Raw genomic sequence first — 24,086 nt, forward strand, 5'->3', positions numbered from 1 at the left:
TCAAAGCACAAAATACTTCAACATTTAACCCCCAGATGAAAGAAAACCAATCTTCTCTGCGGTTTAAATGAAAATTTTTGGGGTGGATCAGGAGTTAATTCACCAGAATCTTTAAAAATATTCTTTCTTTTATAGAAAACCAGAATTATACACTGACGTCTTTTCCCCACATCCCCCTTTTCAAATCCATTCTTTACACAGCCTGCTCCTGTCTCTTATCGCTGCCTGCTCCGTGAATGATTAACCCTCGCTCCCTTTGAAGCCCAGAGAACAAAACGCCGCCGTTCGAAGTCCCTTTGGCTCAGGCTGGACGTGCTCTGCAGAAAACCCGAGGGGCTTTGTACCCTGTGCTATGGAATTGATTGACTTTTGGTCAGATGAGATCTTCCCTTATAAGAAACACACTCTTGGTGAGCGCAGAGGCGATGCAGGTTGTGATAGCAGCAAAGCCCTGCTTTATTTCAGTGTTCTGGTCTCCCTGCGTGGAGATGGGCTCTTCCCATGTGTCTTCCTGGGAGCAAACAGCTATTTTTTTTTTCCCCAGTTGTATATAAACATAGACTTATCTTCTGTTTTTATAAAAAGCATGCAAAGCCAGATGCCCCCGTAGCCGAACCGGTCAGACAGCTTAAAGCTCTTCCATGCTGCTGCTGAAATTCTGCTAACTGTAGCTAATTTTGAATGTTACTGTATGAGGAGGGGTTTATTGTGGTGTTGTTTTTTTTTTTCTTTCCCAGCAACTGTCTCTTCAAAGTGCCTGTCTGTCCTGAAACGATGTCGCTCCGTGTTTGTCGAACGGGCAGCCACAGCTGGTGGACTTCTCCCCACTTATCCTCTGTTTTTATAAAAAGCATGCAAAGCCAGATGCCCCCGTAGCCGAACCGGCCAGACAGCTTAAAGCTCTTCCATGCTGCTGCTGAAATTCTGCTAACTGTAGCTAATTTTGAATGTTACTGTATGAGGAGGGGTTTATTGTGGTGTTGTTTTTTTTTTTCTTTCCCAGCAACTGTCTCTTCAAAGTGCCTGTCTGTCCTGAAACGATGTCGCTCCGTGTTTGTCGAACGGGCAGCCACAGCTGGTGGACTTCTCCCCGTGGGTTAAATGTTCTGATGGAGAGATCCCCCAGCTCTTGGCTCCTGTCTCCGCGCATTAAGGCGACTCTCTGCACTGTAACCAGCTCAGGGCCCTGCAGGAGGGAGAATTAATTAATTAACTAGTTAATTAACTGTCAGGTTGCCAGATCTCTGGAAGAAATGACGGGGGGAGATGGAATGCTGTCTCTAGTCCCCCTGCATTGCTCTCCTAACACAGGTCTCCTGTGGACGGGGGTGGGCTGTGTGCTCCAGCCCTTGCTGGCACAGAGAGGTGCACGGGCAGGTCTCGGTCCTTTTGTATGTTTTTTCCCCTTAATCTATAACATCCTGATCTCTTCTAAAAGCAAAGCCTTTCACTGGGCTTCTGGGGGTGCTTTTTGCTGCTTTTTTCCTTATTTTCTCACCTCCTGGCCTGCTCCCTGTGGTTTGATGTGCCTTTCCCAAACGCTCAGGAGAAGCGTCCGGCCAAGAGCGCTCCTGGGATCAAGTTGGCTCAACCCGAAGCAACGCAGGTGAGAGAGAGGAGAATAAAGTGTTGCTGTCTGGCTTATTTGTGTAATTTGCAGGAATTCCTGCAACTCTCCTGCTGTTCCCATGGAAACAGGTGTTGAATTGCTACAGGTTTTCAGGATTATTAGTTCTTTTTTTCTTCCTTTGCGGTGACATCTCCTGTATCATTTCCAAGCAGCCTGGAAAAGTTCTTTTCCCTTTTTAAGGCACAAATAGGGAGTGTCCCCGGGACATCCTTGTCCTGTAGGTTCTTCAAGGTATCCCGAGAGGTCTCCTTGGTGGCAAGCAAGATTCTGCTGGGAAAAGGTGCCATCAGGAGGAGGGTAAGAATCCACTTTCCTCCTCCTCCTCCCAGCCCGGTGGTGGGTACCAGAGTGTGTGTGTTGTCATCCCCACCTTCCCTGTGCCCTGGGAAAGGCTCTCTGGCCACTGGGGTGAAGAGCTGTGCAATTTTCACTGCTCAAAAAGCATCTGCTGAGGGAAGCCAACGCCTGCCTTTGTGCGGGGAGGGCTGAGGGCTCGGTGGCGCGTTGTGCAAGCTCCATCCTTCCCAGACAGACAGTTATTTTCCAGCCCGTCAGGTCTGACTCATCCAGCAGGCAGTCGGGGACCCAACACCTGGGGCTTTATGGCCAAGCTGCCCTACCTGTCTCCACGCTTTTATCCCATTTAAACCCACCCTCCTCCCCTGCCTTCATCTCTCCTTTCTCTGGTGTTCTGCAGGTGTTGGCGCGGCGCAGACTGTTTGTGGTGGGAAGGGCAGGCTGCTTGCATTGATCCAAGAAAGGATGCTGGCAAGTGAAAGGTCAGCAAGGGGTCTCTTGGGTTTACTTTGTCGTTTTGTTTTTAATGGGGTGAATTAAATGCTTAATGAAACAAATACTCTTTCATCTTCATACTAGTTAATAGCATCGGGTACGTAGGACTATGAGGGCAGGGGTTATCAAGGCTTCCTGGCAGAGCTCTACCAGGGCTCTGCTCTGTGTTACACCATCCCTGCTCCCTATTTTATCACAATCCATCATGGTTTTGGTACCAGCCGATGCCCTGGCTGACCCGAGAACCCCTCTCACGAGGTGTTGAATGTGGGGAGTCCAACTGCAGCCACCAAACAACGGGAGTAACAGGCAGACAAAAAGCAGGAAGGGAAATGAAAAGGAGATGAAGGGCTGGAGATCAAACAGCAATGTAAAAAACCCAACCCAACAAAAACCCACATAAAAATAAATCTAAACCAGCCAAACAAAAACCCACCTGAGGCCAAACCCAGTGTCCTGTTGGGACCCCAGTCCATGATGCAGGAGCTCCTGGATGGTTTGAAACACCAGCCTGCTGTTGTGTTTCAGTGGGGTTTGTAAACCACAGTGTACCACCAGTTTTAAAATGGAACCTGCTGTGTAATACAGCTGCAAGGGCTGGCTGTGGTCTGTCACAGCCCCTTCTCCACCATCCTCCATGAGGGTCACCCATTGCTGGGCAGCTTTGAGCTGGTTCCCAGCACGGGAGCCCCATGGTTTATTGTGGGGATGGAGAGGAGCTGCCAACCCCTGGCTCAAGCATCAGCTCCTCTCAGCAGCCCTCCCTGCATCCTGCAGCCTCCCCTTCCCCTCCTCCTGCCCCTGAGAAACTCATCTTTTTGCAGGCAGCTCTTCAGTGCTTTGAGAACACCTTTTGTGATGGTTTTTTTACCTCCTGGGTTGTAAGCAGTTTGCTGGAAACCTTCCTTCAGGGCTGCCTGGACTCCTCTGTAAACAGTCTGGTAAATAATAATAACTTACAAATACTAAGTGTCCAATAACGCCAGACTGCTAATAGCCCCTCTGTTAAAATCTAGTTTGATGGGGTCTTTTAAAATTTCTTAAGAGGTGAATGCCTTTGTAATGAACATCTTAATGTTAGATTGGCCCTGCGCTTGAGGTTTTTATTTAAATGCAAATTGAATCCTCCCACCGGAAAGCTAACAGGAGATTAAAATAGCTGGTAGGGGATGAGAATTTGCTTTATGTACAGTCATTTGACTCAACTTCTTGTTGATTTCCTCATTTTTCTTATTTTATGGCTAGAGCTGCTTTAAATAGTTCCCTATCTCAACCAGCATGAGCTACTGGCAAGAATAAACCCTGTCTGGGTCGTTATGGGCCTGAATTGGGGCTTTTGCAAGCCAGGGCTGAATTTTAAACCTTCTCCCGCCACCTCTGTGGATTGTCACTGGTCCAGGCTGCAGGGAGGTGGCCACCAGAGATGAGAGATGAAAACATGAGACTCTTCCAGCTCTGGAAATTGCAGGTTCAAAGGCTGTTGAGTGCTCGAGCACCTGATGCTCCTGCCTCGGTACCGGCCGTGCCCAGAGCTCTGTGCCGGTGGGGAAGGCTCCACGAGCCCCACACTGGAAGGGGCAGAAACCCCTGGGGGTGTCAGAGCCTTTCAGAGCTCCGGGGGTTATTGAAGGAATAGAAACATCTGCTGGGGTGAACTGCAAACGCAGCTCTGAGGAGGAGCTTTGGAGCTGGATGGAAGATGCTCTGAAAGGATCTTTCTCTTGGCTTTTGCTTAGAAGCTGTTTTTTTTTTTTGCAAAGTTATTCTGCAACACCTTTAGGAGGAGAGTTAGAGGAGCAGGTCTAGAAGGTGAAAGTCTGGGACAAGTGGTGTGCTCGGGAACATCTTCCCTGGAGAAGACCAGGGCTCGAAGGGCCCCACATCCCAACACTGCCCTGCAGCCTCAGCACGGGACCTTCTCTCTAGGGGACATCTGGGGCTGGGGGTGCAGGGGGCAGAAGCTCTGGGGTCTCTGCTGCCTGACCCCCCCCTCACTGTCCCTCGTTACTGGGGTGTGGGTGCCCAGGGGGTGCGTGTCCATTGTCTGTCCACACCAGAGCTCTGCTCGACCTAGTCCAGGGGTCTGGGACCCACAACTGGGACCCACAGCGAGTCCCACCGCAGCAGCACCGTTGGGGCTCTGCCTCTTCTCCCAGGCAGCTCCTATTTTTGTCTGTCTGTCTCCCTTTTCCAGGAGTTTTGTTTTCCAGGGCGGGAGGGGGGAGCCGCCGTCACAGAACATCCTGTGCAAGCGTGGGGAGCCATAAAAGGCTTAAGTCTGGGTCTGGTAGTGCAGTGTGTACACACACACACACACACACACACACAACCCGGCTGCCGGCAAAGACCAGATGGGGAAACGCTCTTCCTCCTCCTAATTGTCCTCCATCTCCGGCAGGGTGAAGATTAGGGCGGCTGGATTTATGTTGATTTTTTCTTTTTTTTCTTTTTTTCCCCTCCCCTAGCATCCCTCCCACGCATCCCTCCCAGCGCCATCCCCCCCGCCAGCGCTGCGGGGTGCAGGGGGGGCACAGAGGGAGCTGAGGAGGAGGAGGAGGAGGAGGATGCTCTGTGGGTACCCAGGATTTGGGTGTTGAAGAGGGTTTCCAGCAGAGAGCCATGCTCCACCTGGGCTCGGCGCGGCTTTCCCTGGAGCTGTGAGTACATCCATGATCCTGGGCTCTCCGGGCAGGAGGGAGGGAGTTTCTGGCTGGAGGTCAGCGGGTTATTGGGGAGGGGGCAAGGGAGGGGGATGCTTTGGAGGAGGACAGCTTTCTCCCAGTGCCAGGCCAGGATTTTAATGAGCAACCAGAAACAAAGCTTTGAGTTTGTGGTTTTCCCCTAAAAAGTGGGTTAAGGAGGATGGGTTTTTTCCTTTTTTTTTTTTTTTTTTTTCTTCTTTTTTGTTTTTCTTTCTTCCCCTCCCTCCCCAATAGTCCCCAAATCCTGTATTTTCAGCCTTTCTCCCAGCCCAGGCCCTGGCAGCAGGGAGGGTGTGCCATCAGCTACCCCCAGCTGAGATCTGGCCCAGGCTCTTTACATTCCCTCCGGAGGGATGCAGCCTAAATACGGAGAAACAGCAGCTTTATAAATGTACCCAGCGAGACTGCAGGGCTCGAAAAAGACCTTCTGTGTTTGGCCCGTGCAAAAAAAAAAAGCTGTTTGTGCCCAGAGCAGAGGCAGCCAGGGGGACAAGAGGGGAGATACAGGATGCTGCTGGGAGTGGGACCAGGGAAGGGGCAACCTTCAGCCTCACAGGTGGGTTATCTTTTCTCTTGATGAAATTATAACTCTCTCTCTCTCAACAAACTGTGGTGTCAACAAATCTTACCTTGTTCTGCTGACTCTTCAGCTCACCCAGGAAAAAAGGATTGTCTGGGATGTTTCCTTGTGCTAATGAGTGCAAAAAAAAATAATGAAATGGCTTTTCTCCCTGTCCCGTAGCTAAAGCTCTTGGCATCCTTCGGATGCACCATTGCTGTGCTCTTGCTGTGGAACATTTCCTTCCATGACCTCTCTGCCCCACTCCTATTAGCACCTGCAGGAAATTGCATTTGGCTTGATGAGGCTGGAAATGATCTCGAGGGGCTGGTAACTGGGGGGAAGGGGTGATGCCGGGGGGGAGGTCAGAGCGGGCACAGCCGGCTGTCTTCACCTTCAAACCCCACGTCCTCACGGCTGCACAGAGGGATGCTCAGGAGCTGAAGGGATGAAACAAGCTGCTTGTGAGTTCTGCTGCTTTTTCTTTGCTTGGTACAATTAATTCTCTTAACAATTGCAGGGCTTTTTTCTCTCTCCTTTATAAAAACTAAGCAGTCTCCTTTGCCAGCTGGGTGATTTGCAGAGAAAGGCAGGGAACTAGTGGAATTTTTTTTTTGGTGTTGTTATTTTTCTGGGTAGCTGTTACTATGGCAAGGAAACTTGATTCAGTGTGAAGAGAGGTCAGAAATACCAGACTGAAAATTTCGTGCATGTTCTGTTTAAAGCCTCAGCTGCCAGGGTTTGAACAAGGGAGAAGTAAAGGCACCAGAGTCCCTGGTTTTCAGAGGTTTGTTTTAAAGCATTTTCTGCTTAAAAGTTGGAGGAAACTGAAAATCCAGACTTGGTATTACATGACCTTGGGGGGTAGGACTATAGCTTATAGAATATAAGGACTATAACTTATAGTCAAAGCTTATAAAAAGGCTGTCTGAGTGTCACCAGAAATGGTGTTAGGTCACGTAGCACCTTCCTGCAGGTGACCACAGGAGAAGTAGTTGTTTTGTAGGACCCTGAAGGAGACCAAGAGTTTGAGACAGGAGCTTGGGGGGTTACAAAGGTGCCAAACTTCTCCATACACCCTGGTGCCTCTCAGAACCATGGATCAGTGGTGAGGGTTTGAAGAGACCCATGTCTGGGGGGGTGCTGAGCTCTCTGGACTATTGTAGGATGGGGTTTTGGGGTGCTGGGCTCCTCTGAACATGTCTTCGTTGGGTGGCAGAGAAATGAGCCAGAGAAATCCCATGAAGGGATTTATGGCTCCCTTCTGGGTGTTGAGCAGGAGAAATGTGGCCTTAGAGCTTCCTGGGGAAGCTCTGGAAAATCTGCCCCCATGAATGTTGTGTTTCTTGTTGGCTGCATCTTTGCTGAAAGAAGGAAGCGTTTATTTACAGCAGAGGTTGGTGCCTGAGCCCACGGGGATGGGGCCTCTTCACACTGTGCTAATGTTGATCTGATAGTGCAGAGGGTGCTTACACCATGACATTTATATGCTTCTAGGAGGAAATGCAGCTCCTTTCAATTACCATGATTAATGAAGAGATTTAGGAGCTGCTCCCATATCTGACACGTTCTCAGTGTGTTGTCAGAGATGCACCGTGTCCTGCTAACTTCCAGTGTAGGTCAAAACAGCATAAAGAAAATTATCACCGTGTTTCCCCTCCTCTCTCATCACTTGCTGTTGGTTTTGTCTTGACAAAATCCCTGATTCAGGCCAATATGGGATCTGATATCATCCAGCTCCATCCATTATCATGCAGCTCCAGCTGCAGGTGGTTACCTTGGGGTTTTTGAGGAAGATGTGGAGTCCCACCTCCACAAGCAACTTCCCTGTGTGGGTGAACTCAGCACCCAGCCCTGGGGGAGGCCAGGGATGAAGATCTCAGGCAAGGTGTCCTTGTGCCCAGCATCCTGGGCATCCCCTGCCTGGCACCTCTGCCCCTCGGAGTGGGTGAGAGGCATTGGGTGGCCTGGGGAGCAGAAGAGCTGAGCCCCAGAGGACTGGTCCCTGCCCCAAACTGTGTGGTGGATCCTGTGCCTGGAGCAGCACTTTTCCCAGCACCCAGGTAACCTGGAATTGTACTGGGAAGAGTCAGGCACGGGCAGGGGAGAGCTGGGCTGTGCCAGACACCCCTCCTTGGCAGGGGGTGAAATTCCTGGGGATGTCCTCTCCATGTCCCCCCACTCCTGGCCTTGTGCTATGAGTGTTCCTTGGGACGGAAACGGGGTCCCTGCACTGAATTGTCTCCTTTTAGCTGCCTCCATCCAGTCTGTGCTGTGTCATCTCTCCCTGCTCGTTATTTAATGGCGCGCAGGCAGCCAAGGCAGAGCTGAGACAAAGCTGCTCACTCCTGCCTGGTGCTGAGGAGCTGGAGCTGTGATTTCTTCTCGGGTTTTGTGTGCTATTTCCAGCATCTTCTTGCCCCTGATGCTGCCTCTCCTGTGACGCCCATCCCCAGAGCAGTGGGAATTGTCACTCTGGCTGGTGATGCTGGGCTGGATGTCAGGCTGTTTTCAGCTCAGCTTTGCAGCCCCTTCTCCTGCCTTGGCTGGCAAATGGCAGGTCTGCCCCATGCTTGGCTGGCGTGACATTTCGGTGAGTACAAGAGCTTTTTTTTTTCCTGAAGGCAGCAGTTTCTGTAATGGGCTTCTCTGTCAGGCTGGTGGCTGCTGGCCTCTGTTCTAGCTTGCTCCTGGTGACAGCGAGGAACATGTGGGCGTTTGGCAGTTGGCAGATGACATGGGGAGCAGTGATGTTCTGGGAGCACAGCTCCTGATGGGGCTGTGACGGGTGTCCTGGCTCTGACCCGTCCCCAAATCTGGTGATGGAAGCCCAGGATCATGCTGCTGAAGTTGGGGAAGCTGAGGGCTGGCTGGGTACAGCCCGAGGGAACTTGTGATGGGATGCCAGGATGAAGGGTGGTTGTCTCCTGGACCCGTGTGCTGTCCCTGAAATGAAGGCTGTTCCCAAAGTGAGGGGTTTGAGCGGGTGATGCTCTGTGAGGCACAGTGGTGATCTGCTGCTGGGGCTGCAGAAGTGCTGGAGGCTTTTCAGAGCAAGTTAAACATCCGTGGTAAAGCATCAGTTCATGGTGACTTGTATCTGCCTCAGGCTGAGGGAGGATTGGGGATCTCTTTCCATTCCTAGCCCCGAGTTCCTCCCTGGAGGGAGCGTGTGTCTGTGTGTGAGTGTGACTGGGGGTGTGCACAGTGATATCTCAGGGTGGATATCCTCAGAAGGAGCATTAAAAATAGAAGGGTTGGGAGCATCTCCGTGGCATTTCATCTCCTGGGGCCTTTTTGCATTTCCCTCAATTTGGGGAGGTGACAGGCCCCCTTTTCACTCTGGGCTCGTGCAGAGGTGCTGCCGTGTGAGATTTAGGGTGGTGCATCAGCCTGAAGAACACGGGGATGGCTGGGGTGTGGAGATTTTGGCTCCAGCTGGGCCCTGTGCTGGCCCTTTGCAGCCGAGGGCATCTCTAACCCAGAGCAGCAAAACTTCTAAACCCTGGAGAGAGGTGAGAAAAGGGGGAAAGGGAAAGCAGCACCACACACAGAGATCTCTCTCCCCTGCTCAGCCCGTCTGTGGCTTTAATACCCACCAGCGTGTCTCTCTAATAAATCACAAATCACTGCAGGTAATAAATGCCACTAAACCAGGGGGTCTCTAAAATGAGCCTGATGTAACCTGGGGGGTGAGGAACGGTCTCTCCTCGGAGGGAGCATGGATGTTCCAGCCCAAGGAGCTCAGCCCCACACACCAGGAGATCCCCCTCTCCCACTGCAGCCCTGTCCCCCTCTGGGTGGGTGCTGTGGGGGCTCTTTGTGCCCGTAGCCACTTGGCAAAGCCCCTGGGGGGTGTCTGTGGGTGCTGTGCTGCTCCCTGAGCTCTTAAAGGAGGGGGTTCTGTCCCGTGAGGGTAAGGGCTGGGCTCTCAGCACCGCGCCTGCCGTCTCCTCTGATAGAAAAGCAATTACCATTTGTTCCGATTTTTTTTATATAACTGTTTAAGGAAAAAAAAAATGTTAATTCTTCCAATTTGTTTGGTATAATTAAGTGATAATTCCCTCTGCCCGGGAGGAGAACATGGCTGCAGCACAGGGGGGTGTTGGGTCAGCACATTTTGAGGGCTCCCAGCTCCGGCGCAGCCCTGGCGCTGCCTTCGATGAGACTCTGGCAATGCTGGAGAGACAGAGACAAAGGCTGTGGGTCCCATGTTTCACACTGACCTTGATTTTCTCTTTAAAGAGCGTGAAAGTGGAGAATAGCAAATTATTTATATGCTAAGGCAGCTGGATTCGGGCAGAGCCTTGCGTTATTGCTGCTGAGGGTGGCGGCGCTGGATCTGCTGGGTCCTGCTGGCTGGGACCACAGCTGGGCTGAATTTGCAGGTCTTTGCTCTGCCTGGACTCAAGAAGGACCTGCCCAGAGCTCCACAGAGATGCTCAGCCATCTCCAAGTGCTTTGAGTCATTTTCTGTGCGCTGGTATGTTGAAAAAGAATTTTTAAGCAATTTTAGACAATTATGCCCGAGCTTTGGATGGCCTCGATGACAGCAGAGAAACTGTCTGGCACCAGCCATGAGGTTCTGCTTTTCTGTCAGACGTTTGAGTGATGCTGATTGTGTCTCATCCCAGGGCTGCACTTTAGAGTTGAAGAAATGAAGGCACAGGGCAGGAAGATCACTTCTCGGAGGTCGGGATCCAAATCTGTCACGCTGCTGGGAATAGGAGCTGGCTCTGCTTTTTCTAATTTGCTGGCCCATGCTGAATTTGTCTGGGGTAAAGCGTGAATATTCACCTGGAAAGAAAATAAATTATTCATGAAAGAGGGAGTCCAGAGCTGCTTAAGCTGCCAAGGCAAAAATCCCTGAGCTGATCTGGTTGCGGGTGGTGATGCCCATCAGGGGACGGGGGATTTTAGGGAGGGGGGAAGCACAGCTGGTGATGCCGGCTGTCGTTGGCCCCTTTCTCCTCAGCTGCTGGGAAGAGGCAAAGTGTGGGGCTGGACCTGCTGCTGCTTTTTATTGTGGCTTTGTGTGGCTTTGTCCTGCTGCCCCACGGTGCCGGGGCTGTGCGCATGTGCCAGCGGCGGGCCCTGCTGCTGGAGGGTCACAGCCCGAGGACTATTTATGGGTTTATTAACCACATTCTTTAGGCAAGAAATGATGTTCAGCCGACTGCTGAAGTTTATTTGGGAGAGTGAGTTCAAATAAACAGCCCTGCTTGGGCTCATTTGTTTTCACACCAGCTCAGGCTTGTAAGTGAAGGGATTTTGAGGGATCTCAGCCCAGTTGTCCAAGACCTGTTTCACCGATGTTTTTCCATCGCCCTCCTCTAATTCACACTTCAGAGGAGATGTAGGGACTAATATGATGGTGGGAACTCATCTCTCCTTCAGATGGGCCCTGCAGGCTCTGGTCCTGGCAGGCTGCACCCTGAGGAGGAGATGAGGAGTTTGTGAGGATGCTGTGCTGTACTGGGCTGAGATAACACCACGGGCCCTGGCTGTGCCCCAAGGGCCACTTCTGTCTCCCTGATGAACACAACAGGCGTGATTTAGAGGAGAAACACGTGTGCTACAGGCAGGATGAGTCTGGGGTACAGTACCAACAGCCCGTGTCCTTCTGCCCTGTGTGCAGCCTGGGGTACCCCCTTCCAGGGAGATCTGGGGCCACCTCCATCACCCTGATGAACACAACAGGCGTGAATTTAGAGGAGAAACACGTGTGCCACAGGCAGGATGAGTCTGGGGTACAGTAGCAAGAGCCCGTGTCCCTCTGCCCTGCGTGCAGCCTGGGGTACCCCCTTCCAGGGGGATCAGCATCCGTGTGGTGGTCCCTGGGAAGCATCAGGGTACCCCCCCGGCTCATCCGAAGTGCCAGTCGGTGACAGGAGGCTGTAGGTGGCTGTTGCTAAGCTACAGGCTCTGTCTGCTCCTGTCGGAGGGCTGGCAGAGCTGGAGGGCTGTGGTCAGACCCGGGAGTAAGTGCTGCGGTGGGATGCGGGGGGAAAATGAGCTGTTCCTGGGTCAGGGATTTTTCCAGAGCCCACTTATTTAATCTCTGCTCCAGGTGGAGCAGCAGGGAACAAGTCGGGGTCTTCCTTTTGGAAGAAGGGAGTCTATTGCCTTGAAAAACCCAAGGGCTGTAACAGTTGGTTGCTTTGTTTGTGTTGAGGTATTGTGGACAGGAGAGAGCAAGTGGGCTCTTTGCATCCCACCCCGCATCCCTATTTCTGGATGGAACTAAAATACCTGCAAGCAGGAGGAGATGGGTTCAGGAGCTGCCCTGGGCTGGGTGTCTGCCCGGAGGCAGGGAAATGGGTCTGGGAGTGAACCTCTGCTCCAGGGACTTTCAAACTGTGGTCCATGGGAAAGTGGAGCTGGGCAGCCCCTCTCTGCTGCCAGGGGAGCTTTTCCAGGGGCTCAGCGGGACCTTGGCACGCACCAGGAAAGGTCTCGGGAGTCTGGGCACGGGGAGAGGAGGGAATGATGCTGTCCCGGAGGGGTCTGGGAGTGAACCTCTGCTCCAGGGACTTTCAAACTGTGGTCCATGGGAAAGTGGAGCTGGGCAGCCCCTCTCTGCTGCCAGGGGAGCTTTTCCAGGGGCTCAGCGGGACCTTGGCACGCACCAGGAAAGGTCTCGGGAGTCTGGGCACGGGGAGAGGAGGGAATGATGCTGTCCCGGAGCAGAGCAGCACTCAACAAGGACATATGCCTCTTTTGGGGTTTTTTGGCAACTCCTCACTCTGCCCTACAATCCCGTCTCCAAAGGTTCCTGCAGGCAGTGTGTGCTGGGGGAGGATGCTGCGTCTGCGAGGGTAAAGATAAATCTTGCTTTGTTTTAAGGGCAATTGTTAAACAGCCCCAGTTACACGGTGCAGGCGGAGATGCTCAGTGCAAACCCCACCTTATTCCCAAAGCCGCTGCCTTCGTTCCTTTCCCTTTGCCCTCTCTCTGTCCTCCTGCGCTAATTAATCTCATCTGCATGCTTAATGGCCATTCCGAGAGAGGAGAGGAGAAAAAGACGGTGGGTTTCCAGGGAAAGCTTGTGCCTCTGCTCCCTGGGCTGCTCTCTGGACCCCTCAAAGAGTTCAGGAGCTGGGTGTCTGCCCGGAGGCAGGGAAATGGGTCTGGGAGTGAACCTCTGCTCCAGGGACTTTCAAACTGTGGTCCATGGGAAAGTGGAGCTGGGCAGCCCCTCTCTGCTGCCAGGGGAGCTTTTCCAGGGGCTTAGAGGGACCTTGGCACGCACCAGGAAAGGTCTTAGGAGTCTGGGCATGGGGAGAGGAGGGAATGATGCTGTCCCGGAGCAGAGCAGCACTCAACAAGGACATATGCCTCTTTTGGGGTTTTTTGGCAACTCCTCACTCTGCCTTACAGTCCTGTCTCCAAAGGTTCCTGCAGGCAGTGTGTGCTGGGGGAGGATGCTGCGTCTGCGAGGGTAAAGATAAATCTTGCTTTGTTTTAAGGGCAATTGTTAAACAGCCCCAGTTACACGGTGCAGGCGGAGATGCTCAGTGCAAACCCCACCTTATTCCCAAAGCCGCTGCCTTCGTTCCTTTCCCTTTGCCCTCTCTCTGTCCTCCTGCGCTAATTAATCTCATCTGCATGCTTAATGGCCATTCCGAGAGAGGAGAGGAGAAAAAGACGGTGGGTTTCCAGGGAAAGCTTGTGCCTCTGCTCCCTGGGCTGCTCTCTGGACCCCTCGAAGCTCCGCTGGAGGGACAAGTGCTGGTCTTTGCCTTTCCCAGCCGAGGGCTACTGGAGCGGGTGCTCCCTGGAGCCTGCGGGAGGATGTCCTCGGGGGTCAGGAGGAGGAATCAGGCCAGAGGAGGAGGATGATGGAAGGAAAAGTTCCCCAGCAGGCAGGCAAACAGCCGGGGAAGTGAGCAGACAGCTCTCAGCCTCCTCAGTTTGAATGTCGCTGGGGGGCGGGGATGCTGAGGAAACGATAACAAACTGACTCCAACCTCTCTTGCCTTTTTTTTTTTTTTTTAAATTCCCTCCCCTCCTTCTTTTGTTTGGTTTTATTTTTAGGATCGGTCTCTGCATGAGCTTCTGGAACTGCAGGATTAATGGGAAGGCAATGAAAGGTACGGGTCGCTGCTGCTCTGTGTCGGGGGGTGGCTGTTGGGGGGGGCTGCCCGGTGTGGATGCTCCTGGCTCCCTGTGGCTCTGCCAGGGGTGGGATGCTCTTTGCACTTTGTGTTTCTCTGTTGGTTATTTTTTCCCCTGGCACTTCTCTGCTCTGTTTTGCAGCGTAGCCAGCCCCCTCCCGTGGGCAGGGACCGATGCTGTCTCTCCCCCCCACCCACCATGGAGCTGGCTAACACCAAAGACTTCCAGTGGAAAACCCTGGCCCCGCTCCCCAGCCGTAGGGTCTACTCCACCTTGGTGGAAGCTGGTGGGCAAGTCTTTGCCATCGGGGGCTGCGATGACAACGGTGTCCCCATGGACTGCTTCGAGGTCTACTCCCCCGAGGCCGACCAGTGGACCGCGCTGCCCCCCATGCCCACGGCCCGGGCAGGGGTGGCCGTGGCCACTTTGGGCAAGAGGATCATGGTGATAGGAGGGGTCGGAGTGAATCAGATGCCGCTGAAGATAGTGGAGATGTACAACATAGATGAGGGCAAGTGGAAGAAGAGGAACTCGCTGAGAGAGGCTGCCATGGGCATCTCGGTGACGGCGAAAGGCAAGGAGGGTTCAGTCCTTGGAGGGCAGGGAGGGGTGGCTGCGGGGTGGGGAGATGGGGAGGGTGAGCATCAGTTGATGCATCAGGCACAAAAGCTTTCTGGGCAATGCCACAGGGCTACGTTGTTCTCCAGAACCTTTTCTGTTCTCCTAGAACTTGATCCCTATATATTTTTCATATCCCATCTGCTAAAGATGACTGTAGGTGGCCACGAGGGCCATGGCTGTGCTGGTACCTGGGGGTATTTCAGACAGGTCCAAGCCCCAGGGTGTCAAATCAAACTTCTCTAGGGTTTTGTAACAAATTCTGGTCCTTGTGTGCTGCAGATGCTGGAAAAACAGGAATGGTGTTGCTGGCTGAGCGTAACCAGGCTGAGATGGGGAGTCAGAGGTGAAGGTCTCAGAGACACAGAACAGCTTTGGTTTGAAGAGCCCTCTCTGGTCCAAACCCAGAGCCAGCCAAGAGAGAGACAGCTTCATGATCGTGGGCTCAAATCATTGTAGGAGGAGGGGAAGGAGTTGGCCTCATGGGGGGCTCCTGCATAGCTCCCCTCCGAAAGCTTAACTGGGGCTTGTTAAACGCCTGGGAGGCTCTGCCTTATCAGCCCCTCTCATTTTTTTAATTTCCAAGCAGAGATGTTGGAGCATTGATTTCCTTTAGCCTGCTCTGCCGTGCTTTGAAGAGCCCGGGGCTGGGAGCTGTGTTCCCCAGCAGCGTGCCTGAGGTCAGCCAGCTCCCCGCCGGGCCTGGGATTATGGATCTAATCTCCAGGCAGCTTCTTTGAAAGCTGCTCCGTTTGTTTGCTTAAGTGGGTTTAAAAGCTACCGTCAAGGAATGTTTAAAAATAATGTTTACCATCTCGGAGATGGTTTTTCTCTCGGAGTCTAAGCTTGCCTGACTGATACGGCGGGGTCAGTTTGGTGTGAGAGGCCAGGAAGAGAAATAGCTGCCCAAATAAATCCCTGCAGCGTGCAGGCTGGTCTCTGCTTTTCCAGCTGCCTCAGAAGGCTGCCCACAAAGGCAGGGCTGCTGTGGCTGCTCTCCTGAACCCTCTCTGTGGAGTGAGGTGGTTGTTGGAGGAGATGATGTGGGTGCCCTGCAGGTCTTGGGGAGCTGGGTTTGTCTTTAGCCAGAGATGGATGTACCTGCTATGGATTTGGTGAGGAATAAGTAGCCTCAGTGCCTTGTCTGGCCTCTGAGGGTGTCTATTTTTGTCAGTTAGGTTGACGGTTGGACAAGATGATCTTTAAGGTCCCTTCCAACCTAGAAGATTCTGTGATTCTGTGACTTGGGTGGTCTCATCCTGCACCAGACCTTGGTGGGGCAAAGGGGGAGCTGAGCCGAGGAGCAGCCCCCAGAGAGGGGAGCAGGGCTGGGGGAAGAGCATCGGTGTTGATTTGGGGACCAGGAGGTTGGTGCATTCCCTCTGCCCCAGGGATGGGACCTCAGGACGTACCCAGGGACTTGGGTAGGAGTGAACCGTTCTGGTCCACGTCGTATGGTGGCACATGCGTTGTTGTTGCAGGGGGGTGTCTTTCTGATGCTTTCCTGTAATAATTTTGTGGGATTTTCTTGCTTCTTGGCCCTGTCCAGAATACAGAGTGTATGCGGCTGGTGGGATGGGATCTGACCTGAGGCCACACAACTACCTGCAGCACTACGACATGCTCAAGGACATCTGGGTGTCACTGGCAGCCATGCCCACACCCAGGTACGCTGCCACCTCCTTCCTGAGAGGCACCAAGATCTACGTGTTGGGTAAGAAGCTGTCTGTCCTTCCTTCCTCCTCCTCCTTCTCCTTGGCACCACTGGGCAGCAGTTCCTTTTCTCTGGAAACCTCCCCTCTCCCAGGCCCATCCACGGCTACAGCTGGTCTTTGCTCAATTTGCAGTCCTGCAACTGCGATAAAAGCCCTTGGATTCAACTAGTGAGTAAAAATACTTCTATGCATTTTATTATCGGCAAAGGACCGTGCAGCTTCACAAAGGGTCTGCCTTTGGCAGAGGAAAGACCTGCTGTAGCTGGGAAAGGCTGGACCGAGCCTTTTGCAGGGGATTTTTTTCGTTAGTCTTGTGTTACAGAAAGGGAAACTAAGGCAGAGAAAGGTGGCTTATGGCCATATGGCGTATCAGGATCGAAACGCAGGAGTTTGCTCAAACCACCAGACAGCTCTGGCTCTCTTTGGGGGTTACCAGCAAAGAGTCTTTGATCTATTTTGCAGTTTGCTTGCTGCTGGCAAACAGTTTGTGGGCCTGGTAGCGAGCACAGGCTCTGCCTTCAAAGGCACGCCGAGCATCCGAGCTGAGAATAGCTGTATTCATCTGCCTCTGATGGATGGAAGAATAATACGTGTCTTTGGCAGTGGTGGCAGCAGCTGCTCTGGCTCTTCTGCTCCATCAGGAGCTCGGCAGTGAGACTGGGGCTCGCTGGCTGGCACTGGGGCTGAACTCATCTGAATTGCAAAGGGTTCCCCGAGCGCTGAGCCCTGCTCTGCTGTGAATTTGTCTTGATTCAGCCAGTGCATACTAAACGCCTCCCTGTGCCAGCGACCCGCTGCTGCCGGCGTGGAGGGTGTGATGCACTGGAAAATGAAGTGATTTCATGCCACAAACCTGGAGTTCAAGGAGAGGGAGCTCAAGGGTGAGAAGTTACCTGGCCCAGCAGGCCCTCACGCAGGTGTTTCGAGACCTGGGGACATCATATCAGTTGGGAGCTCGCTCTCAGCCTGCCTTAGGAGGCTCCTCTGGTTCCTGCTCTCGGTGGCTCAGTTCCCAGTGAGAGGACGAGGGGCAACGGGCACAAGTTGGAACAGAAGAGGTTCCACTCAAATATGAGGAGAAACTTCTTCACAGTGAGGGTGACAGAGTCCTGGAAGAGGCTGCCCAGGGAGGGTGTGGAGTCCCCTTCCTTGGAGATTTTCAAGACCCGCCTGGATGCTCCTGAGTAACATGCTCTGACAAGCTCTAGGCAATTCTGCTTCAGCAGGGGAGTTGGACTAGATGATCTATATGGTCCCTTCCAACTCTAAAATTCAGTGAAATTCAGTGCTAGGAGCCAAGGTGACCCTTTTCTTTCTGTTTCCCCTGCCCCAGGTGGAAGGCAGTCCAAGTACGCTATCAACGCCTTCGAGGTCTTCGACACAGAGACCAGGTCGTGGACCAAGTTTCCCAACATCCCCAACAAAAGGGCCTTCTCCAGCTTCGTGCCCACAGAAGACAAACTCTTCAGTCTCGGGGGCCTGCGGCAGGGCCGGCTCTACCGGCAGCCCAAGTTCATGAGGACCGTGGACATGTTTGACATGGAACAAGGTGGGGACTGTCCCAGCTCTGTCCTTCCCAGAGGAACAGGGTGGGTGGCACACAAGGCTGTGCTGTGGGGCTTTGCTGTCCTTGCAGAGCCCAGAGCTCTCATCTGATGTGTTCTGGGGCCGCTGGTGCCTTGAGCCCAGCCTAGAGGAAGGTCTGCAGTCAAGATGAGCAAGTCAAGGCAGCAGTGGGGGGGGGGAAAATTATGGTCCTGAGGTGGCTGGGTTCAACAGCTCCCTCCTGACATGGTGGGGAGGAAGCTGACCCTGTGTTGTGGGGTTTTATCACCCCAAGGTGCAGCAAAACTGCACTTCCACAAGCGAGCAGGAGGTCAGAGGGACAGATGATGTCCCAGGAGTGGATGCTCCTGTCATGACCAGCCTGTCCTGTCCCTCCCAGGTGGCTGGATGAAGATGGAGCGTTCCTTCTACTTGAAGAAAAGGCGAGCAGACTTTGTGGCTGGCTACCTGAAAGGCAGAGTCATCGTGGCTGGGGGACTAGGTGAGGCACTGGGGATGGTGGTAACGCTTTAAAGGCATATGTGAGTGGTGGTATCATTACAGAGAGGAGAGCTCCTGGCCCTGGCTGGCCTGGGGGTGTGGGGAGAATGGACCCCTCAAGGGGATGAGGTCCCAGGGGCAGACAAGGGATGCTTGCCGGTGCTTCCCAGGCAACCCAATGCCTTGTTTTGTGCTTCCAGGAAACCAGCCCACCGTCCTGGAGTCTGTGGAGGCTTTCCACCCGGAGAAGAACAAGTGGGAGAGCTTGCCCCCCATGCCCACCCCACGCTGCGCCTGCTCCAGCATCGTGGTGCGGAACTGCCTGCTGGCCGTCGGCGGGGTGAGCCAGGGCCTGAGCGATGCCGTGGAGGCCCTCTGCCTCTCCGATTCCTAGCTGGCTCCTGCCTGGCAGAGGACTTTCCCCTCGTCACCCCCAGCGGTGGTGGTGGTGGTGGTGGTGGAGCTGGGCAGCCCCCGGCAGCGCTGGGGCTCGGTGGGCAGCTCGGTTCTGCTTGCCGGTAGCCAAACCCAGCCTTGCTCTGGAGCCCTCAGGAGCCTGCACGGAGGGAAAGGAGCACTTTGATCCCCTCCAGTCGTTTTTCAGAGCTCTACGGGGAAACCCAGATGAAGGAACTGCTCTCAGCGCTGGTGTGCCGTGTCTCCTGCTGCCAGGAAGGACTTTGGAGATCAGGGCTTGGGCAAATGTCTCCCTGTGGCCATCCTGACCCGCTACCAAAGGCAACAGGTTCAGGCAGGTCAGTGGTTCAGGGGGAACTCTTGTGGTGTTGCCCTCTTCCAGCATCCTGGGGTCTACGCGTGCTTCCCTGCACAGATCCCTATGGCTTGCAGCAAGGGAGACCCCTGCCCTGCAGCCAGATTGGGGGGATCATTCTTCTGCCTTCATAGCAAGGCTTTTCCTGCAAACCTGTAGCATTTGAGTGTCGCTTTGGCAGAAGCTGGAGCCAGGGGCTGCCGGAGCTCCTGGGAGGGATGATCACCCAAGGGACTGTTTTGGTTAGAGGGAAGACCTTTTTAGCACAGAACTAGCACAGATACTGCCTTTGCTGAGTTTCGTGCAGAGATAGCCTCAATCTACAGTGTTCCAACCTGGGTTTTAGCTCCTCTGATGATTTGGGGGTTTCTGTTCAGCCCTGGGAGACAGGAGCAAAGCTGAGTCCTGGAGGAGCAGTCTCACCCCGGGGCCGGGCAGGGGCTTTTGGCAAGGGATGACCCTGGCTGTTGCCTTCTCTTGGGTTTTGTTCTTCCCGGGCAGTTTGGGGGGGGCTGTCCAAGCCGTGGGGTTACAATTCTGGCTTGTAGCAGTCGCACCATTAAAAAGCTTGTTTTTGGAGGAGCTGGGCCTGTGCTGGGGGCTGGGACCGGGGGAAAAGCTGGGACCCAGCCTCAAAGAGGGGAGAGGGGACCCCGAGCAGGGCCGAGGGGGGGTCTGACATCATAGAATGGTTTGGGTTGGAAGGATGATTTGGGGGTTTCTGTTCAGCCCTGGGAGACAGGAGCAAAGCTGAGTCCTGGAGGAGCAGTCTCACCCCCGGGGCCTGGCCTTGAACCCCTCCAGGGATGGGGCAGCCACAGCTTCTCTGGGCAACCTGGGCCAGTGTCTCACCACCTTCACGGTTGAGTCCCCATCCCTGGCTGTGTTTAAGGGACGTTTAGATGCGGTACTGAGGGATATGGTGTAGGGGATGACTTTGTAGAGCAGGGGAGATGGTTGGACTCGATGATCCCAAGGGTCTCTTCCAACCTCAATGATTCTATGATTCTATGATTCACAGTAAAGAATTTCTTGGCCGTTGAGCTGTTGACCGCCAGCCTTTGAGTGCAGTCATCCAGCCAGTTCCTGATCCACTGAGTGGTCCATCCATCAAATCTGGGTCTCTCTCTCTCTTTGAAAGCGGTCCCTGGGAGGAGGGGGGGTGGTTTCCCTGGAGCAGCCCTCACCCGGAGGATGCGGGGGTGGCTGCGGGGGCTCCGCCGGTGCCGGCCCCGCTCCCGCCGGCGCGGAGCACTGAGGCCACCGTGCGGCCGCCGCGGGAACGGCAGGAGCGGCCCCGGGGAGCACCTGGGGGGGCAGCCGGGACCGGGGGGAGTTCCCTTCCCCACCCGGGAAAGGGAATCGGGGAAAAACAAGGAAACCCTCCCGGACAAACAATCGGACCGGGATCTAACTCCCGGGGATTGGAATATAAATAGATAAAGTGTGAGCAGCAGAAGTAGGAGGTGATTGTGCCCCTGTGCACTGAGGCCACCGTGCGGCCGCCGCGGGAACGGCAGGGGCGGCCCCGGGAGCACCTGGGGGGGCAGCCGGGACCGGGGGGATTGATTCCCCTTCCCCACCCGGGAAAGAGAATTAGGGAAAAACAAGGAAACCCTCCCGGACCAACAATCGGACCGGGACCTAACTCCCGGGGATTGGAATAGAAATAGATAAAGTGTGAGCAGCAGGAGTAGGGTGGTGATTGTGCCCCTGTGCTCAGCACTGGGGAGGCCACACCTCGAGTGTTGTGTCCAGTTTTGGGCACCTCAATACAAGAGAGATCTCGAGGTGCTGGAGCACTCGATGATTCCAACCTACACCATTCTATGATTCTATGATCTAATAGAACAAGACTAAATAATTGACTTTAATAACACTAAAGGCCCAATATTGATCCCGATGAGAATATAAAATACCCAAGGACTACCCCCAGCCCGTTCCATCCCAGAAGCTGTGCACTCCCAGCAGGGACAGCCAGTGTGGGACACTGGTTTCAGGAGGAAGGGAAGGGCTCAGGGCTCTGGCACGGGGCAAGGAGTTCTCAGGATCCCAGCCATCGAGGGAGATCACGGGGGCAAGGAGTTCCCAGGATCCCAGCCATCGAGGGAGAGAGAGAGCACTCTGCAGCAAACTTCCTAATTTATACTGAATGTGACGTTCATGGTAAGAAATAACCCTGGTGGCACCTTGGGTCAAGTGCCCGGGTCTCGCTCCTCCTCGTCCCTGCACCTGGGGAGCTCGAAAGCACCGAGACCTTGAAACTTACGCACCAGAGCTGGTGATAAAGTAAATATTTTCCCAACTTCAGACACTAGAGTCTCCTAAAAGTGCAGTTTTCCCAAGCCTTAGAGGAGACCTTAGTGAAAAGTAAAACTACTGGAAGAGAAATGACTCTTTTGTGGCTCAAACCAGGACACAGGGACAAGTCAGAGGGCAGGGACCAGCCCCATCACCTGCATCTTCCCCCCCAGCCTGGATCCTGCCCCTTCCCTGGGCAGTGGGGGCTGTTCCTCTCTGTGGGTATTTGCTGGGAACTGGTGAAGCCAGTGGCTCCTGTTTGAAGTGCAGCCCTGTCAGCTCCAAGTCCCCTCTCTCTGATCTCCAGGCGCCTCCTGGCTCAGATGAAAGGGGAAAGGCACCGACTCGGCAGCGAACAACCTGCTCCCTAATTATTTACATCCCACCTGCCTGGCCCTGGCTGCCTGCACAGGCAGGGCTGCGTCTGTCCCCATCCCCTGTCACGTTCCCATCTGTGCTCCTGATGCTTTCTTCATTTAGGTGCCACGTTTTGGAAGGTAGAAATTAAACCCTCTAATTTGCAGAAAGGAGCTCTACCCCTGATGCAGAAATGAAGCTGCGGCTGGGATGGAGGACCTGGGTTGTGCTCCAGGTCCCTGCTGAGGACCACGGAGCCCAGCTGAGGGAATCTTGATATAGTGCACTTGGGGAGGGCTCCAGGGTGAGATCTGCTGGGGGGGTGAGACTGAAGGGAACAGTGAGCGGGGCACCAGGGCCAGGCATTTCTGTCTAACAGCATCACTTGATGCTTAATGCTCTGTGAGGTCTAGCAGAGCCAAGGGAAGGTGCTAAAAGCATCCCTCTCTGTGTGCAGCCCCGGGGGTGCTGCCTCCTGAGCCCAGAAGGCTCATAAAACATCCCTTTGAACTGTAAAAATTGGAGGAGGCTTGGAAGGAGGGCGAGAGGGAGCCTTCTCCTCTTCTAGAACAAACCCCGTGTCTCCCGGCGCAGCAAAAAAATCTCCATTTCAGCCGCCTCTGCGCGGCCCAGAGTCTCCAGCTCTTAATGAAGTGTTTTCCTTTGTCCTCAAGGAACCTTTCCCACACACAGCACAGCCCCGTGCTCCTCGGGCTCTGGCTTTCTCATTAGCCCTGTAGCCCTGCTCATTGCAGCGAGGCCACGACGTGGAGGCTTGGGTGCTTTGTTAAGCTGGAGCGAGGGGAGGAGGAGGAATCCGCTCCCTTTGTCTGGCTGCAGCACAGCTGGGGGCTGAGCCTTTGCTTTTTTTCCCCCCTCCCCAGAAAGGCTGGAGAAAGTGACAGACAAAGCAGCGTCATGGGAATAAACCCGCTCTAGGACTTAATGAAGAGATGTCAGGGACTGGGGACAAGGCTGGGGGGGAGACGGTCTGTAATCAAAGCTGGGGATGTGCCCAGCATTTAGAGAGGGAGAGAAAGAGGAGCTCTCTGAGTCACAGCATAGAGAGAAGTAGGTCTGGGTCAGATGCCTTTGTAGTGAAACCCAAGCTCTTGTCACCAAACAGGATCCCTGGCGTGTCCCCAGAGCCAATGTGTCCCCAGAGGGTGGCAGGTCACTCTGTGGCACTGGGTGCTCCTGGCTGGGGGTGTTTTTCCCCATGGTGGTGCTATGCAGAGCCAAGATTTCCCAAAAGCTTTACACCTACATCTCATTCGGCCTTTTCCAGGTGTAGTTCCCACCCTGAGCAGCTCTCCCAGGAGTCTGTTTCCATGTCTATCTCCACTTCAGGGGCTGGGGGCTTCCTGAGCAACTGTGAGCTCTCAGTGTGACCCGCAGCATGTCCTGCAGCCACCCCCCCTCTGTCTGCTGGCTTCTCCCCAGGATCTGCTGGGAAAGGTGGCTGGTAGGACTTCAGACCTTTCCAGCACACCTCCACTGCACCGCGCTTCCAGATAACACCCCCTGCAAGACCTCTGTACCTGAGGAACCGAAACACTTTCCCTCGTGATAATGCCATTTGCTTTTTACTAGCAGCTCGTAAACAGCTTGGCAAACAGAGAGAGGTCAGCAGGCAGCAGGATGGTGAGAAGAGCCATATCCATAATTATGTGGTCGGTGGCAAAAGCTGGGGTCAGAGGGTAGGTCGGGTCTGCCCCTGTGCTGGGCTCTGCTCCTGGGGGCCACCTCCTTGCCAGCCCCCCAGCCTCTGAGAGCCACCCATTCCTCCCTGGCCCCTCTCGGCTTTGGGAAATCCCTTCCAGGGGGTTGAGATTCCTTCCAGGAGCAGGAGAAATCAGACTTTCCCATTACCTCTAGGGGCTGGGTGGTGGCATTCCCTGGTTCCAGCCCGCTGGCAGGCACGAGCTGGAGGATTGAGTCTCTCCACTGATGGTTCTCACAGCTGCACCTTCAATCCTGCTGTGGCTCCTCTTGCTGTGGGCAATCGGCCACCCATTCCTCCCTGGCCCCTCTCGGCTTTGGGAAATCCCTTCCAGGGGGTTGAGATTCCTTCCAGGAGCAGGAGAAATCAGACTTTCCCATTACCTCTAGGGGCTGGGTGGTGGCATTCCCTGGTTCCAGCCCGCTGGCAGGCACGAGCTGGAGGATTGAGTCTCTCCACTGATGGTTCTCACAGCTGCACCTTCAATCCTGCTGTGGCTCCTCTTGCTGTGGGCAATCGGAGGCTGCAGGAGATCAGCTGCTTGGGTTTGAAACGCAAGGGCTGTGCCTGCCCTCCAGGTGATGGAGATGGGAGCGGGAGCCAAGGCTGGGGAGCAGGGAGGTGACTCAGAGACACCCAGAGTGTGTGTTTTTTTCGGCAGCGCTGCTCTGGTTGGGGCTGAGCGGTGCTGCCCGGGCTCCCCTTCTCCTCCCGGTGCTCTGAAGGGCAGATGGCATCCCTGGGCTGAGCCCA

The 24,086-nt window shown here is 54.2% G+C and overlaps 1 protein-coding gene across 4 annotated transcripts; it reads left to right on the forward strand.

Moving 5' to 3' along the window:
• The first annotated feature begins 2,329 nt into the window (after positions 1 to 2,329).
• KLHDC8A (kelch domain containing 8A) lies at positions 2,330 to 19,534 on the forward strand. 4 transcript variants are annotated; one of them, XM_014955395.1, is made up of 8 exons: positions 2,330 to 2,409; positions 4,888 to 5,079; positions 13,721 to 13,776; positions 13,943 to 14,375; positions 15,969 to 16,133; positions 17,468 to 17,683; positions 18,080 to 18,181; positions 18,381 to 18,574. In XM_014955395.1, exons 4-8 carry the CDS (start codon positions 14,000 to 14,002, stop codon positions 18,572 to 18,574), a joined length of 1,053 nt encoding a protein of 350 aa, XP_014810881.1. In that variant the 5' UTR covers positions 2,330 to 2,409; positions 4,888 to 5,079; positions 13,721 to 13,776; positions 13,943 to 13,999. The 4 variants fall into 4 exon arrangements, with proteins under 4 accessions (XP_014810881.1, XP_014810882.1, XP_014810884.1 ...); XM_014955396.1 differs by lacking the exon at positions 2,330 to 2,409 and adding an exon at positions 4,069 to 4,231; XM_014955398.1 differs by lacking the exon at positions 2,330 to 2,409 and having other exon boundaries at positions 4,714 to 5,079; positions 18,381 to 19,534.
• The last annotated feature ends 4,552 nt before the right edge of the window (positions 19,535 to 24,086 follow it).

This window comes from Calidris pugnax, unplaced genomic scaffold (assembly GCF_001431845.1).
Source record: "Calidris pugnax isolate Ruff unplaced genomic scaffold, ASM143184v1 scaffold215, whole genome shotgun sequence".
In the NCBI taxonomy this organism is placed as follows: domain Eukaryota; kingdom Metazoa; phylum Chordata; class Aves; order Charadriiformes; family Scolopacidae; genus Calidris; species Calidris pugnax.